Source organism: Aphis gossypii, chromosome X, assembly GCF_020184175.1.
Source record: "Aphis gossypii isolate Hap1 chromosome X, ASM2018417v2, whole genome shotgun sequence".
Taxonomy (NCBI): Eukaryota; Metazoa; Arthropoda; class Insecta; order Hemiptera; family Aphididae; genus Aphis; species Aphis gossypii.
The window spans coordinates 5644020-5663326 of record NC_065533.1 but is presented as its reverse complement, the minus strand read 5'-3'; the positions used below and the strand labels follow the sequence as shown (position 1 = coordinate 5663326).

Here is a 19307-nt window from a genome sequence, read left to right as displayed (position 1 = left end):
TATAATGCATTTTATATAAATAAAAAATAAATTTCTTGCATATTTGTTGCATATTTTTATGATTTTTACTGCATATTATATGGCATATTTCAATACTTTTTAGTGCATAAGAATCCGTGCTCTAAATATTATTATTATTAAAAACAATTATTATTAATATTGCAATTATGTATATTAATTTTTAGAATTTAATAAGAAATCAGAAGTCAGTAATATCTTAGATTCGAACAAAGATCAAATTAATAATCATAGGCCATAAAAAAAAAACAAAAACAGGCTATACAAGATGTATTTGCAAAACCAAACGCAAAAAAAAATAGATGTGCATGTAAAAAAAATAATGTTTTATGTAATTCAAATTTCAAAGTGTCACGGCCCAACAAATTATGAAAATAAATAATTATTAATTATGTATAATTTATCTTGTATTTTATACATTTATGACCTAATTAAAATATTTCGTTAAACATAATTATCAACATTGCCTATCAGTACTTATTAGACATTTAAGTAAGTTCCTAGTCATAGTTCTAAATGTGTTAACAAAGTATTTGAATTTTACAACCTTGCCTATGTTGTCTGTTAATGCCTATAGGCATTGACAATATCGACTACTAATGTTAGGAATTTATAATATTGGCTAGGCATTTACGTTATTAACTAATTTACATCATTGACGGTAACATATAATATTATATAGGTATGGTCATTAGACAAAGCGTATTGATACGTAAATACGTTTATGTTTATCAATCTGATTTGTAGTTTTGAAAATAACTTTATGACCGTTGACTGCCTGTCTGGCTGCCTATAGAGCTTTTAATGTCCACTAGACGATAAGAGGTTATTTTTCAACACTTCAACTGATATCGATAACTAAACTTTTGGTTGAAAAAAATAATATTTTCAATACGACACTAATACGAAAGGTTGTATATAATTATTTCGAGTCCGTCGAAATTCGAAAGGGACACAATTGATAAAATCATAATACATTATAGTTTATTTCAATCGTTTTTAACTATAATTTATAATATAATATTATATTATATTTGTATATTGATTATAATATTATAATAGTTAATAACTATTATGAATTTCATTAGAATAAAATTCCAGATAAAATAAATAAAAAGGCGATGGTTTACCTACTAACCTAATACCAAAATTCTACTAGGTAATAATATTTTAAATTTATTCAAATAACTGTCAGTGCCCTCACTAGAAGGCTTTTTTTATTCGTCATTCAAGTCTTAAAATCGATTACCACGTCATTCACTTATTTTTCTATTTGTAATAGATTGTATATAAATGGATAATATTATGAAAAATAAAAAAATAGCTTAAAACGTAGGATAAAATTGGGAGAGTCAAACTATAAAAACAGAATGTATAATAAGTTATAACCATTGATTGTAAATTTATAAATTTTAATATTCATAATCAATAGTAAGATCTATGTGTTGTGGTAATTGAAACAATGAAACAAATATAAAATTTAAAAAGAAGTAGGTATTGATAGTTTTCAAGAAAACACGGCATAAGCACTTGTATTGCACATTTTATTTTTGACGCCCCCCCCCAGATGAAATTTATAAAAAAGCTACTAAAATGATCCACAAATGATTAAAATACAGACAAGCCGACAACTAATTAATTAATTATTATTACTATGATCGTTCAAATTTAATGTCATTTTTTCTTTCACCAAAAATTGTAGCTCTGTTTTAAATGTCCCTTGTTAGAAAAACAGACAAGCTTGTTGACCATAAAAAATGATCATAAATCATAATCAATTTAAATATTGTAATATTTAGTCCTGTTTTCCATTGCCTAAATTACAAAAATACCAAGGCTAGAACTTATAAATATATATATAATATTAACACATTCATTGAAATCGATGTCTATGCTATATGTACGTTCAGTCTAATAATAATATAATATTGCATTATTATAGAAGCGCGTTCATCGGCGATGAGCATTTTTATCTAAAATAATCGAAAATAACTGAGGTCTTCCGACGACAGTATATCATGTATATTGAATTTTGTTATAGTCAGTGTTTTATCAATTATCATATTATGCGTATAATACAGTAAATAAAATATAAAATTTATAAATAAATATTATACGACACACTCGTATAATATAATATAATTTATCCAAACACAAACACATTATCGGACGTCGCGTCATTCAGTATTCACTGGAAAAACCATAAGACTACACGCCTAGATAATATAGTATTGTTATGTCTGTTTTAAAATAATAAACATTGTTGAATTTCTGAACCATTTTATAATAGTTACAATGTTACATACTTATATGAATAATTATCAACGAATATTTAAACTAAAATATTCAAAATGCTCGTATTACTATGGTTTATAAATAATATAAAATATGTATACAAATATTATTATAGATAATCATTAATCATTATTCAATACATATACATCGTATAGTTCGTACATCAATCGTTGTTCTTAAAAAGTAAAAATCCATCATAAACTTTTTACAGAGACGAATTCTCCGGGCATGCTCAGCATGCGTCTCATGCTTAAGAATACAAACATAATAATTAGTATAAATACAAAAATTATTTTGTCACCAATAATATATTACGTATTTAAAAACACGACAAAAATTTAATTTAAACAGATGAAATATTGAAATTATTATCTGTTATACTTGTCTGTGTTTATTTTGATCGTAACATTTATTAACAGAGAATGCGATAGCTGTGTGCGCAAATTATGCTATACTTTTTATTGCTGTGAAAGTGTGAAATATTGTTTAATTCAAGACTCGCTCCTCCGTCCATCAGCTACGGTAACACAGACTACCATTCAAGTAACCACTCGGACCATGCTCAATATGTTGCGCTTCGCCAATGATTTAATTTACGTTTACACGAGTGCGTGGCAATTGTATTAATTTTTATAAATTTATAAATAAATACAAATGTCTGTGTTAATATTTTATGCTTAGATATCAATTATAAATTAAATAGAACTATAAATCATAATGCATTATGAATTATGATAAATGAGCAATACGGCTACACTCCGGAGTCAGCACTCAGCATTCGCCACTGAACTTTTATTTAGCGAACCCGGACATTTCGCCATCGGACTATTCATCGCGATCGTTTCACCGCCGCACTGGAATTTGCAACTTTAGTTTCCGTTTATGCCTAAAATCTAAATGCGTACGGGATTACCAGTCTGGGGCAGACGATTTTTTTTTTTTGAGGGCTTGATATGAACAAAGTCCTAAAAAACAACACTTTTGGAAAAGAAAAAATAACAACCTACTTTGTATGTACCATATGTCTATCCATGTTGACGGCTTAATATTATGTGAGAAGAATTATGAAATTATAACATATACTTTTCGTTTTTAATAAACACGTATTTATAAAAAATAGTTTTTTAATTTTCAACATAAAAAAAATTTGCAAAACCTTTTGATTTCTATGTAGGTACCTACCTAAAAAAAAATATTATACTAAATTAATATATTCTCGTATAGCTGTGTAAGAATTTACCTATATTTTTAAAATTATCAATTAATATGATAGCGAAGAATTTTATTTTATGTAATTTAAATATGTTCATTATAATATAATATATTATAATCATTCAATGCTTATTGCTTATATTGTAATATGTTTACAAGTATGACCTACAGTTTTGGCCTAACTATCGTAAAATTTAATGAAAATAATAAAGTTTGTTTGTGATAATAGTAATATTATATTATTTAAAATGATACACAAAATTACGCAAATCTTATGGGTCTCTAATCCCTATTTTTTGATTCGTTGATATTTTGAGATTATCGACGATTTCCCTGATGACCGCCGTCCGACGGCGATCCTTTGGTGGGAGTCAAAAATGAGGTATTTATTACACTACAGCAACACACGTCCAGACGGCAGACACAGCATATCGGCCATCCACCCATAACTGGCGACTGCAGAGTGCACATCACCATTGTCCATTGTTCATTCTTCAGATCGCGGTCCGCATGGTAGGTCGTTTGTTCTCTCCAAGAGGATCGGACGTAATTTTATAATATTATAAATTACTAATTGAATTTTTTTGGTGAAGTTTGTTCATACAGCGAGTATATTTTTTGTATCAAGACATCAAGTACTTATTTACTCGTTCTGACGACATCGTCGCCTTGTCAACTATTTACCTATATTATTCGTGAGTATAAAATTTATAATTAATAAATGTTTATTATACGCTACGTCCATAATTGAAGAGATTATTAATAATTAGGGCTAGGATTTATATGCATTTGCATGTTTTTTTCCTTAAGTCCAAATTTAATAGTTGTCAGATTTGTCCACGATTTGGTTTATTCTCGTTTAAATAGAACCAATCTTTTTTTGCATATTTTGAACACAATGCATATAATCGCATATTTATAGACTTTTGGAATTTTGATTTTTTTTTATCTTAAATTTTCAAATTTTTATAATTTATTGTTAATTTTAAATGGTGTTCTTTTCATAAAATCGATAGTTTTTGGTTTATCCATCGAATTATTGTAAGTATAGAGTATAAATATATATCTAAGATATCGATATTTATTTAACTCCAGGACAAATCGCGTTATTTAAATATGGACCAATACCTTACTAGTAACCTTGTGTGATGCGGGAAGGAGTTTTAGTCAGTATAAATCTATTTTACGTTCAAACCGCCAGATGTTCGTATTTGAAAATTATTGAAACAACGCATCATAGTAGCATGTAATAATAATATAATATAAACTAATATTTATTGTAAATGTGATGATAATATAAATTATAAACTAATATTTAACATTTTAATGTAATAATAAATTTTGAATTATGATAAATAACAATATTCTAGAAATAATAAAAATTTGTTTTTCCATATTTTTGCATGTCAAGGTAAATAAAATGCATATTTTACAATTTTTTATTGCATATAAATCCTAGCCCTATTAATAATATTATTTATATAATATTAGGTACATAGGTAATATACACATATTATGGAATATATTATTTTTAAATTATATTATTAATATACAGAAATTAAATATTTTGCAACTAGGTTTTTCTATTCATAAGTGGCGTACCTATTTTGATTTTGTTTTTTAATTATGTTATGAGGTTTTTAAAGGTTATTAATAGTTAATTAACAATTATAAATTATAATATACACATTATTAGGTAGGTATTCATGTTCCTTAACAATTTAACAATTCAACGTCAACAAAATTAAATTTATTTTAGATAATAATTGCATTCAAATAATTCAATATCCAGTATTCTAGTACCTATCGTTAATGTAATTTTGACCTCAAAAAACTCAATGCAATAATGATACATCTTTTAGAATCAATAAAATTTATAAAATATATCTAAATAGGTATAATGAGTGAATAAATAAAAATTAAATATTATGAATAAATAAATAAAATTATTATTAATTTATGTATAATTTAAAATTAAATTGGGTTTAATATATTTTCAAAAGAAGTTAAATTGACTGACAAAAATTAATAAATGCCTAACACTGTAATAAATATAATAAACAGTATTGTTTTTAATTGATATTGTGTGTTGTTGAGTATTTAGTAATTTTATTTATATGTTATTTTAAATGTTGCGTCTTCTTTATTTTATTGATATTTACTGATTATTAAAAACATTATGATTTATTCGATTATCGGTTTATCAATGCCTATATATTTTTTTTTGTTTTATGGTTTTAAAATTAAATATAATTTTCCAATTGATTTTTCGGTACAGTTTTAAAATCTTTTAATAATTTTTAAGCAAATACTGTTGGGTAATGATTAAACATAGTTCGTGTACTATTTGTTTTTACTAGTTTTCAATATGCTTAATTAATGTAGTAATATTTATTATGTAGGTTCCAACGTTCTCATAATCATGCATGCTAATATTTTTAAATAAACTTTACACACGACACACATAGATATTCATAACAAATCAACAGAGTATAGTACTATAGTTTAAACAAATTTTTTAGCTACTTAAACATTTTTATGAATTATCTATACCTATAAAATAATATGCAAATATTCATGGTTTTGACGAATTTTTGTCAATATTTGAACTTCAAATGATAATAAAAAAAAATTTTACCTTTGTATTTTTACAATTTTTTTATTACTATAAGAATAACTTATGAGAAATTTTGTATTAAATTTTTAAGTATTTTGGCTTGGCCAAAAAAATTTTATCCACACTTCAAAAAAAATTTTTCAGAAAAATTGAAAATCTCAGTTGTCTATAATATAGCTCAAAAAAAGTCAAAATATTTTGAAAATTAAATCATGTAAAGAAAATGCCAATCTTAATAATCGGTGAAAATTTCAAGTATCCATTACTTATACTTTTTGAATAATTAAAAATATTTAAAATCGTTTGAGGATAAATCGTCATCGTTACGCAATTTTGTAATAATATAAAATTCAAACGCACTTAAAATTTTTCCTATAATGATGTTTCAAGTTTTTTCTATAGCTATTTGAAGAAAAACTCAGTATTGATTTTTTAACCTTAAATATGAACACAAAATTTTTATGATTTTTTTTAATTACAATATTACTTGCAAATTTTCACGATTTTCACATATTTCGTAAACATTTGAACTATAAACGCTTATAAAAAAAAATTGTTACTAACTACTATAAAAAACCTGGTATTAAATTTTCAAGCTTTTTTGGACACCCACAATTTTTTTATCGACACTTCAAAATAAATTTTCAGAAAAATCGAAAATTCCAGTTGTCTTTAAGTAAAAAGTAAAAATATTTTGAAAATTTAACCGTATATAAATAACATTAATATGAACATTTGGTGAAAATGTCAAGTATTTATTGTGATTAGTTTTTGATTTACAACCCCATAAAAAAAATCAATTTTGTCGAAAACTGGTATTGCGTAAAAATTCCCGGTTTTCTGTCACTTTTTTTTTTGTTTTTTTTTTCGATTATTTTTTTTTGAACTGTTAGAAAATAATTACTTTTGACCTCTTTAATGCACCAAAGATATTCACTTTGCCATTAGAAACCACCCCCGAAATTTGAAATTGAAGCATTATTTCGACAAGCTATACTATCCACAGACACACAAAAAAAACACACATCATTGTAAAATCAATACATTCATCACTTCGTTCAGAATCTAAAATATCAAGCTAGTAGTAAGTTTTAGTCTAGTATACTAGAATAAAAATGGTTTTTTTCAGTTTCTTATTAGGTACTTAAAATTACGTATACATATTATTTTAATTCCAAATGTAATAGGTACATAAATCTTAATGTATGTATGGGTTGAATTTTAAAGAAATATATAAAGGTTTAAATATTTTAAAACTTTAATTTATTTATAGTTAAAGCCTTAAAACATAAATTAAATTATCATTATATTTAAATGTGGGATGCAAATTAAATAATATATTTTGAATCAATATTAGATAATATAATTTAAATTTGTAAAGATACTTAAGCACTGGATATGCCTAGTACCTACTTGGTAGTTAAATCTAGAAGTAAATAAAAAAATAGTACATTTTGATTTTAAATCATTTTTAATCACAGTTTGTTGAATAAATGTTACCTATACTTTAAAATTAAAATTTCTTATATTAGTAGAATATTAAATATTTTTATTCATACATTTGGTTAATTTTTATTCATTATTGTATCAATTACCTACTAATTTTATATATTTCAATTACTTTTTCAACACGAGACTAAATACTTTTTTATTTGTATTTTAAATTGTTGTATTACTTGTATTCCAATGATCAATATTTTCATACCTATTAGAATATTAACTAATTTATTTATTTTATAAGTGGAAATTAAAATTATTGAACCAATGATTAAAATATGTATGTATTAACTATTTATAAAAAGATTAAGTATCTATTTGTGATAAACATATATATATTATATTCCAATATCAAATTTATAGAAACGTAAAAAAAATATTTGATAAGTAGGTATTTTGAATACTCTAACATGTATGTGTTAATTAAATACTTTTGATAGAAAATATTTCAAGTACATATTTTTCACAAGACTGATATGGATAATTAATTATTAATAGTAATTAAATATTTATTTATGAATATTAATATTGTAATAGTATTATTATCATTAAAATATTAAATCTTTTTATTTTATTTTTTTGAGGTTTCTGTTAAATAAATAAATCAATTAAACTTCATTTGTCTGGTTTTATTTTTTTTTAAATGTAGTGTTTGGAAAGGTTCATTTATAAGTTATTACAATAGTTTTATTAGTGTTATGAATTAAGTTGTAATTGAAAGTTTAACACTGAAGGTATTGATTTTAATAATTATAATTATTCTATATAAGTATATACAAATTTTTGGTTTATCAGTTCACTGAAATACTATAACTAAATAATGTATAAAATGTAGATTATAAATTTTGAAATTATACACCATATATTTTACTATAATTTAATAATTATATCTATTCTATAGTAATGTAGCGTGTTGTAAAATATACTAAAATGGTATTAATAGTATAAACAATTAAAATAATGATATATTTACATATAATACCATAATAATTATTAATAATATTTTTTTTATATATATTATAGGTGTTGTGAACTTAATTAAAATTATACAAAACTAAAATGGAATCCTTAATACAAATTATTAATAAACTACAAGACGTTTTTGCTGTGATCGGTGAACATAAAATCGATTTACCGCAGATAGTTGTCGTTGGATCACAGAGTTCGGGTAAAAGCTCTGTCCTGGAGAGTCTAGTTGGAAGATCGTTTTTACCTCGAGGTACAGGTATTGTAACTCGTGCTCCTTTGATTTTACAAATGATTAGGTATTCAAAACATGACAAAGAAAATATGATAAAATCAACAAAAAATAAAAATATTCAATGTTGGGCAACTTTTCTTCATAAACCTGGAACAATTTATGACAATTTTGATGAAGTAAGACACGAAATTGAAAAACAAACAGATGTCTTGGCCGGTTCCAATAAAGGAATAACACATGAACCCATAGTTTTAAAAGTTTTTACACTTTCTTACGACCTTACATTTGTTGATCTCCCTGGCATAACTAAAGTCCCAGTTGGAGATCAACCAGAAGACATTGATGAACAAATCCAAGAGTTAATTTTTAAATATGTTGAACAAGAAAATGCTATTATTTTAGCTGTTGTAACAGCAAATACTGATCCAACTACATCAGAAAGTTTAAAAATAGCTAGGAAAATGGATCCTAATGGCATTAGAACAATTGCAGTAGTTACAAAATTAGATTTAATAGATAAGGGTACAATACAAGATACTACTGAATTACTCTGTGGTCATAAAATACCAGTAAAACTTGGTATTATTGGCGTTGTAAACCGAAGTCAAAAAGACATTAATGACAATAAATCGATGCAAGAAACTTTAAAAAGTGAAAAGGAGTTTTTAAGGTTAAATTATCCTGACATATATAAAAAGCACGGTAACAAAGTCCTTGCAAAAACACTTCAAGACATACTTGTTAAACATATTAAAAAAACGTACCCAGTTTTGCACAAAAATTTACAAGATACCAAACTTAGATTGGAAAATGAATTAGCAACATTGCAAACACCAGACAGCAAGGTGTCTTTTATATTAACTTTATTGAAAAATATATCAAAATCGTATTGCGATACAATTTTAGGAAATAGAAAAGATATTTCTGATAAAATAGTTATTGGTGGTGCACGAATTTCAGAAATTATCAATGAAGAATACATAGATAAAATTAATCAAATTAATCCGCTTTATGATTTATCCGATGAACAGATAGGAATTATTTTATTAAACGCTTCTGGGATCACAAAAAGTTCTTTTGTGAATGAAAAAGCTTTGGAACATATGATTTTTAGACAATTAAATAACATTATTGAACCATCAATGTCAAGTGTTGACTTTGTACGTGTTGAGATGTTAAAGATATTTGATTCAATCGATGAAAATATTTTGGAAACATTAAAAAGATTTCCACGGATAAATTCTGATGTAAGTATGATTTTAACAATCTAATTTTTTGTTGAAATATAGGATGTAAATTTTTTAAGTTTGACTAAAAGCTAATAGTTCACATTTTTACCAAGTAATTTTAATTTGTTTTTCTTAAAATATATTGTCAAGATAAAAAATAATAATCAACAACAACAATGACTATTAAATGTAAAATATAGGCATACAGCATACAAACAAATATAAATAAATACTGTGTTGCGTTTGCGCATAGCTACTCTATTTTCTCTACTAAACTCACAGTTTTCATTTATATATACTATATTGTATTTATTGTTATATATTTTACAATGTATTAACTTTTGTGTATGAGTCAAATAATTATACCTATAATTAATGATACCTACACAAAAAAGTCAAATAAATAAATATCAATTTTCCTACATACTTTAATAACTTAACTAATATTTATTTTCATCTATTCAATAATAAATATATAAAAATATAACCATAACATTTGATTTCAGGTAAGGAATGTTCTTAACAAAATGTTGGATGAAAAATTAAATGATTTAAAAATTTTTATAAAGTCGTTTATTGAGACCTACCAAACATGTTTAAATACGACAAATCCAAATTTTTTATTCCAATTGGTTCGATCATCTACTGAAATGCAGGATGAAAATATTTCAGCATTTATGAACAACACAGGTAAAAGTATAGATGACCACAAATTTGTAATTTCAGAAGATAACGAAAAAGAAGAAAGCGAGAAAAAAATACAACTATTTAAACAAATGTTATCCGGTTTAAATGATTTAGATAAAAACATCGAAACATCTAAGCAAGTTAAAATTCATAAATGTTTAACACAATGTTATTTCGAGTTTATTCGTGAGATAATTAGGGATTTTGTGCCCAAACGAATACACCATAAAATGGTAAAATTAGTTTTGGATAATTTTGAACAGGAATTAGATGATAAAGTTTTTACACCATATGTAATAAATCGATCGTTCGAAGAAGTAATGACTGAAGAAGAGGGTGTAATAGATGAACGCCAAAGAGTTGAAAATATGTTGAATGCAGTTAATATAGCTTTAAAAAATATGATAGATATACAGTGTTTCTGAATAAAAAGTTAATATCAAAAGTAATTGTTTTAACATTGTTTTATATGTTTTAACAAAATATTTAAAAGCAAAATTATTAAATTAATTGATAAATATTCAATAGCTTAACTTATATTAAATTATATTATTATTTTTAAAAAAAGATTAAAAGAAAACAACTTTTACTGGTTCATCACTATTAAATTTATTTAACTCATATTTAGTAGTTTGCTTTAAAATAAATTATCTCTATTTTTATTATTTTAAAAATTTAAAGTTATTTCATTAGTAATAGTAACTAATGCACAGTATTAAGTTTTTTTTGATCAAATATCTTATATTGACATATTCAATAGTTTTGTTCTGATATAATTTAAATTTAAGTCAAAGGAAACTATAATGAGTTCTTAGTTTACTTATTTAAGAATAAAGGATAATGTAGTTAATAATTTTTGTATTTCATTATTATTTATTCATAATTTATACCTAAGCTGATGATTTACAAAAATAGTTTAATGGTTTAAGTTAGTTACCTGGAACTTGTTTTTAAAACTGAGTGATAACTATCATAAGGAGAATCTGTTTATAACAAATAATTATGTATTTTGTATGTTTTTTTAATGATACATTTAAAAATACAATTATACATTCTCAATATTTCATGTTTCAAGAGCTCTAAAAGTTTATCTTATTCAATTTGATGTATTACCTACTATTATGATTAAAATTTTTTTTAAAAAAATGTATTTTTGTGTAATTTTTTTAATAACTCAAACTTTTGTAATTGGTTATGTACTTAATGTAATTGCTTTTTCTTTAATACATACTACGTAGTATTTATAATCATTGGTAATAAGTATAGTATACTGTAATAGTGTATGTATAGGATAATAACCAACTGGACCAGCTTTATAAATCAGGGGGGGCTAAACAGTAGATCATGTTAGAATTTATTTTTAGGGCCATGTGCCCTATGTATTTTTTAATAATTATAGTTATTTGATAATAAAAAGAATTTTGTGTGAGCGTTACTTTTTCAGCCATGTGTCACATTAAAACTAGGACAAGGACTACTATAGGGCAGAACAGTTCTACTGATTTAGCTGTTATTCATATAGAAAATAACATAAAAGTAGATAATGAAATTGTTTTGAAAATATTTTCAATAAAAAATTGACTCATGGAACTATAAAATATAAATATTATTGATTAACATTTTATTTACAGAAAAAAAAATGGCATTTTAAACTATAATCCACATTAGTTAGATTAAAATGTATAATAAAAGTTTCTATTATATAATGTACATATAATTTTATTCAATAATAATTTTCCAATTATTATAATTCTTGTTTTAAAGATGTGTTAGAGAATTTGTGACTTATGGGAGTGAGAGGAGTGTAACCCCAAACGGGTTATTGATAAGTGAATTTTGGAGGAATTTGTGCACCTCCAGAGTACCAAGTGGATTTGTGCCTATGCGAGGCCAGTCATTAGAATATCTCATTCCTTTTTGAGATTTAACAGATGAAGCTTTAAAAATTGTTCTAACAGCTTCTTTTTGTTTAGGTGAAAGATCTTTCACAATTTCTTCAATTTTCAAAGTTTTGCATTATTCATTAAAATATTTATCTCAATTTTCAAACTTTTTACCTATATTTACATAATTTAAAATATATATGAAGGGTACAAAAATGCTTTTAAATAATATATTGAGATAAGTTTAATACTTTATTTAAAAGACATCTTTGTTGGCTTCATTGGTTCAAAGGTTTCATTTTTTTGAAACTTTGTTTTTTTTTTTTATCATTATAGGTACTGAAGTGTTGATGACAACATTTACATTTCATACTTCTTTCTTTCAAAGTTAATTCACAACTTTAGACCAGATTATAGCATATTCAAGACAAATTTTAATATTATCAATATTTTCCAGTAGGTAATCTTTCCACGTCGTTACGCCATATTGTTCATTTTCCAAAAGGCAATGTTTTTTCTCTTATGAAAACCTTAATATTATGAATATTTATTATTTTTGTATTCTTATAGTTTTATTTGTAATTAATTAATTAATTTATAGTTATATTTTTATGTATTAAATAGTTGTATTAATTATTATTATTATAAAAAGCTGTGGTATAGACGTTGAAAACCTAACACATTTATCATTTTTCAGGCCATTGATATGGGTAAATAGTTTTTTTTTTTTCACTTGTATGCAAACACGAACATCACGTCATACTTCCTGGAAGTATATTATTTGCATCCAAGTGAACATTACCTATAATATGTTTCTTTTCAGTGATACAATTTAACATAATCATTTATCAAACCTGGATGTGGTGAACTAATAAATTACTCTGGCATTAAATAATTTGTTTCACTCTCATTAGGCGTTTCCTGAATTTAACCAAACCAATTATTACTTTCAAGTTGCAATACATTTTTTTCTAAACAATATTATTGAAATATGATGTTTGAATATTATTATGCTCTGATAGGGTCATATTTTTATAGTTTTCGATGATTGTTAAAGCACTTTAAAAATATATGGTTTATCATTTATCAGGAACGTAATAATTAATATGAAAAAATCAAATTTAAAGAATATTGTTTAGGAAAAAGAATTATCGATTGCCACTCACAGGGTGACACTATATCTACATATTTAATAAAATATAATTATACAACCTTTGTTGAAGCAATCCTCATTGTAGGTGGCTTTCTTTTCTTTGTTTTATCACTCAAACATTCCAGTAAATTTGGGAAGAGTGTAGGAACTGCTCCAGCTACTAATGTAGGCCTATACAATTTATACTGATATCCTTCCCATCAGCTCCCTTAAAAACTTTTTCTTTTATTATAATATAATCAGTCAGAAAATGTAATTCACATATCTACACAATCTTTTACTGTTAAATTTCTATCAGCTAGTGAAAATTTTCCCTTGGTTTACGTTTTTTGAAAAAAAAAAAACAATATTTTTTTAAGTGTGACCATGTATATACTTTATTTATTGTTTCTTATTCTGAAGTAGAATATTATTATACTGACATAGTGACATACTGTTAAGGATTCCGAGGAAGATATGTACAGTGTACATTTTATTTTTTAGATCATATTTTTCTAAGCACTTCACATCCCGGTCACTACAAACATTTACCGAGAATATTATTATATCGTTAAATATACATATACCTATTACCTATATAATATAATATACACGTAATTTTTTTTAAGAATTGGACGAACCCCACAATTAATGGTGTCTGGTATAGAATTTAATAATTGTTGGTGTTCAGCTTAGCATGTTTCGCTTCATTTTATTTTGTTATACGTTATCATTTTCATGTGCACGCAACGGTGCGTTCCACAGTAGTTCCAGTCTTCGTCGGCGGACGCTTATCAGGCATTCGTGTGCGACCGGCGACCGGCCGGCCAGCTGCGGAATCATTATCAGTTCATGTTTTCAAAGATTCCTTAATGTTCAAAAGTTCAATGTTACTTCTCGTTTAGTCATGCTTTCAGTGTCACAAAGCTCTTAGTTTTTCCAGTTTTATTGTTTAGTGTGGTGACACCGAAAGACCGTTCATCTAGTTTTCTTTTGCATGTCAGTTATGAATTCAAATTACTCCACTTTTTGTCGCTGTCCAGTCAACATTGTTTTCGTTCTACATCTTTTTCATGTGCTGTTTGCAGTCGTCCAAAATCACGTTGTTGTGAATTTGTGATTTAATCGTCTGGTAATTATCGTTCACTGCAATTTTATTGCCATTGTTTAATTTGTTTTCCCCAGTTTAGGGTGGTCAAAATTACCAGCGATTTATGTAGTGTTTTGATGTACTTCGTTGCTCGTGGGGACAGTAGTGTATACTAGAGATCCTGTCCCGGCTGCATTCAGTGTTTCATTGTTGTGAAGTCTTCGTGAACAGTTTTCGACACACATTGGCACGTACGCAGGGTCAATTTGTTTTATTGTAACTTATTTTGATGTACCTACATGCCCTGGTGCGATTGCATAGGTGTAAAACCAGATGTGTGTCTCAACTGTTATGTGAGTATTGGTCGACCAAATATTTGTGTGTGTATGACCGACGGGTCTTGATTTATTACATTATATAATATTATTATTATTGCATTTTGGTAGCCATACAGGCGTATTTATTATTTCATTTTATTGTCACAAAGCCATTTAGGCACACTGTTTCATTAATCACTGTATTTAATTTTATTAGTATATTGTCAGACAGGCACTTGTTATTTTATTGTATTATCATTGTTATACTATATTTTTGTGCCAAACAGGCATTTAAACCTGTTTATATATTTTTACTGTGATATTTACTGAAATACGTACCTCACTATTGCAAATGATAAAAATCAACTAGGTATACTAAATACTTAGGTAAACCTCTACATTTTTAAGAGAATTATATTATGTTTTATTTTTAAATTTTATTTATTTTAATATTTAGTTATGAAATTATTTATGGTTATATATAGACATATTATAGTCAATAACACAAATAGTCATATTTTAAATTTATTTTATCTATTTCATATACTAACATAGGTATGTAAGTATATTTTAGAACTTTTAATATATTATATTCCTTTATAGTTTTGTAAATTAGTAGGAATTACTTATAATAGAATATTATTTATACTTCCATCAGAAATTTTCAAATAAAATTAGTGCAATTAAATCCCTAATTAAATTTATTAAATTTTTTTTTTCAAGTAGGTACCTATATACCTTATTTATAATATTGTACATAACATACATTACCTTCACGCTATGTGAATGTTCCCATTATGCAGTATACCATATTAAATTTGGTATTATAGGCTATAGGCCATATTATTATAGACTATACTACTATAATAATTTATTGACCAGTGGTCCCTACTAGAATTTTAAAAAAAGCTAGAAATTAATTTTGAAAATTACTTGTGAGCTGTATGCAGTGAATGTGAATCAATTTGGATTTGAGCAATATGTTGACCAAATTTTTGCTGAGTGTAAAATTACCTAGTTACATTTTCAAAAATAAAAATTAAAAGATTTAAGAATAATCAAGAAATAAGATAAATAAAATATATTGCATACCTATTGTAATTAAATTTCAAAATAAGTATTTTATTTTAATTATTACTCAACAATATTTTAGGATGTACAAATACTATAATAAATTAGTTGTAGTGAGGTCTGTTTAATTAAAATATTAAAATATAAGTAATAATTAACAATATGCGTAATTAATTTAAAAACAAACACACACTATCTCAAAAATATGAATATTTGTGAAAATATTTTTTTTTCTTTTACTTTTTTGAATATCAACATAATTTTTATTTTCTGAAGGAGAAATATTTTTTCCAATTTTCAATATGTTATAAAAATTGAATTTTGAAGTAGGTAGTTATTTTATTATAATTGTTATAAATATAATGATTAGTGTAAGTATATTACACATATTATTATTATTATTATTATTTTATTATTAATTGTTATAGTTATAGTATGTATATAATGTATATAAATAATTATCATTCCTTTCAAAATGATCATAACATTTTATGAATATTATTAACATCATGAAATTAAAAATTTATGTTGATAATTAATTTTTTTTAAATAATATTGATAAAAAATATAATTTTTAGATTCTGAGCGGAGCAATGACTGTATTGGTTTTATAAAGGTATTATTTATATATATGTGTATTTTTATGACATCTATCTTCACATTTTTATTGAAATAGTAAATTGAATCAATTTTTTTTTACCTTGAGGATAATTTCTTATAGCGAATTTTAGGTTATAAAGAGGATATAAAGTTTAAAATTAAAAATTCCTCATAAGTCGTAATTGTTTCTATTATCGGGAATATTTACGCAACATTATTTTTATTTAACTATCAATTTTGTTTGTTTTGATAGGTATAGTAACATTTTTAAATTTTTTTCATTTTTGGGTGTTTTGGCTCTTTTTTTGTTAATTATATTTTATAGATCAGCGGTTCCCAAACTTTTTTTTCACGTACCACTCATGTGTATTATTATTATAGAATAAACTATTTAACTATTCTATTATCAATGGTATTATTAATCAGTTGCATACCACTATAATGACTACTAATAGAACTATCCAAAATGTCAATATACATTGATTTACAAATAATGTCAGTAAAATACTACAATATAATTATTTTGTATTAATTAACAAAAATGTATTCGTTTTTTTAAAATTAAATTAAATAGGTATGTATGAATAAACAAATTTTATTAATTACAATTTTTCAAAGTAAATCATGTATTAATAAGCCTGACATCAGTGATGAAATATGTGATTTAGTGTTAAGTAGACTAGGTATATTCAATTTTAATTATAAATTTGGGTCAATATTTAATTTATTTCGATACTTGGTTATAATTAACAGCATCGAAGGAAACCCAATTTCACAAACTAATTAGTTGTGAACTTGTGAATTATGTTAAAAATAATACTACTTTTCTAAACAGTGATAGATATTCGTTTTCATATTATTATCCAAAAATCATCCAACTATAATTTATTAAATTCTATTTTCAAGTTTTCATCGCATGATAATTCAATGAAAAATTCTATTTTATTGTTAGTTATGTAAGTTATAGGTTACTAAGAAGTGTATCAAAATCTAAAATAAAAGGTTTTCTTATCCACAAAAATTAATAGTTTTCTTTAAGATATTCTTCAGACGTTATTTTAAGTATTCGGCAATTATGCCTTTATGTTTTTGACGAGATTCCAAACTTTCACTTGATGTTCATGCTCTGTCAGTCTGTCATTATAAATTGTTCTAAATTAGGAAAAGACTTCTTTTATTTGAAAAATTATTACTTATTAATTATCATTTCAATTAATTTAATAATTTTCTTAATTTTATCATTCATCGTAAATCGGTTTATTGATTTACCTTGCAGAGCTGCAGTAAACTTAAATTTAATATATTGAGACGATAGAAAATGTCTGATAAGTGATATAAACACTAAGCCATGTTGTCTACACTTTATATTTATCAATTTATCAAAGAGTTCAAAATAAGTCTTTCCTAGAAACAAATGAACTTCAGAATTTAGTTCAAATAACCAGCTAAGTATTATTCCTCGAGATGACCATCTTACCCTGTGTGTAAGAGCATCTGAATGTGAGTACCTGATACCTCTTATTTCCGTTGGGCCTTTTTCTTACCATAGTTTAAGAACCGATGTTATACAGCAGGGGTAGCCAAACAGTCAATCACAGTCAATTTCAAAGTCGATCACGTTAGAATTTATTTTTAGGAGCACACACCCTATATGTTACTTAATAATTATAGTTATTCAATAATAAAAAACAATTTTCTATGGAAGTCAATCCTCAAATGGGAAGTATATTTTTAGTAGATCGTGACTAAAAAAAGTTTGGCCACCCCTGTTATATATAGATATAAGACAATATAAATAGACATTTGAATTTTTCTATTTTTTTTTTTTTTCATAAATGTTTTGTTTTTTGTGCTCAGGCCTCTGTTAAAAAACATGAAAATAGATACCTTAGTACTTTAACTAGGTACTGTACTAATACAACTAATAGAAGATTCCACATAAGTTATTCGTAAATTGAAATTAAAAAAAGAGTTGAATTAAAATTTTAAAATTTCAACCAACTGTAGATAACTTAATCTTAAGGTAGGTACTATAAGATAGGATTGATTCATGAATTTATAAGATACAAAGACTGATATTCTAAATGTGAACAAACTAATGAACAATATAATAATTTTAAAGAAGTTTTATCTTGAAAATCCTTGTAATTTGCATGTACGTTCTAATAAATATATAATAATTAATGTATACAAATTTATTGGTTATTTATAAAATATTTTTAAAATAGTATTAGTTCCATTCCATTGTGCTGTCATCAGAATAGATTGAATAATTAAGTGTTAACTAAGGGAAATAATAATATTGTATTCAGAATATTTGTGCATCAAACTTATAAGTTATAAATCTACTTATTTACTTGTTATATATTGTTTGTTAAAGTTTAATGGTAAACAATTTTAAGTTTTAGTACCTTTAAGGTATATGTTAATATTATGTAGGTATATTATATTAGTAAGT

At 24.8% G+C, this 19307-nt stretch overlaps 1 protein-coding gene across 2 annotated transcripts; it reads left to right on the top strand.

The window, feature by feature from the left end:
- The first annotated feature begins 3745 nt into the window (after positions 1-3745).
- LOC114129520 (dynamin-1-like protein) lies at positions 3746-11906 on the top strand. Of its 2 annotated transcripts, XM_050207478.1 has the most exons (4): positions 3746-4038; positions 4119-4220; positions 8663-10087; positions 10576-11906. In XM_050207478.1, the coding sequence occupies exons 3-4, from the start codon at positions 8699-8701 to the stop codon at positions 11179-11181; spliced, it is 1995 nt and encodes a 664-aa protein (XP_050063435.1). In that variant the 5' UTR covers positions 3746-4038; positions 4119-4220; positions 8663-8698; the 3' UTR covers positions 11182-11906. The 2 variants fall into 2 exon arrangements, with proteins under 2 accessions (XP_050063435.1, XP_050063434.1); XM_050207477.1 differs by having other exon boundaries at positions 3746-4220.
- Positions 11907-19307: the final 7401 nt, after the last annotated feature.

Coding starts and splice junctions, on each gene's coding strand:
- LOC114129520 (XM_050207478.1), top strand. CDS start 8,699: ATGGAATCCTTAATACAAATTATTAATAAACTACAAGACGTTTTTGCT. Junction 10,088..10,575: donor TTCCACGGATAAATTCTGAT/GTAAGTATGATT, acceptor ATTTGATTTCAG/GTAAGGAATGTTCTTAACAA.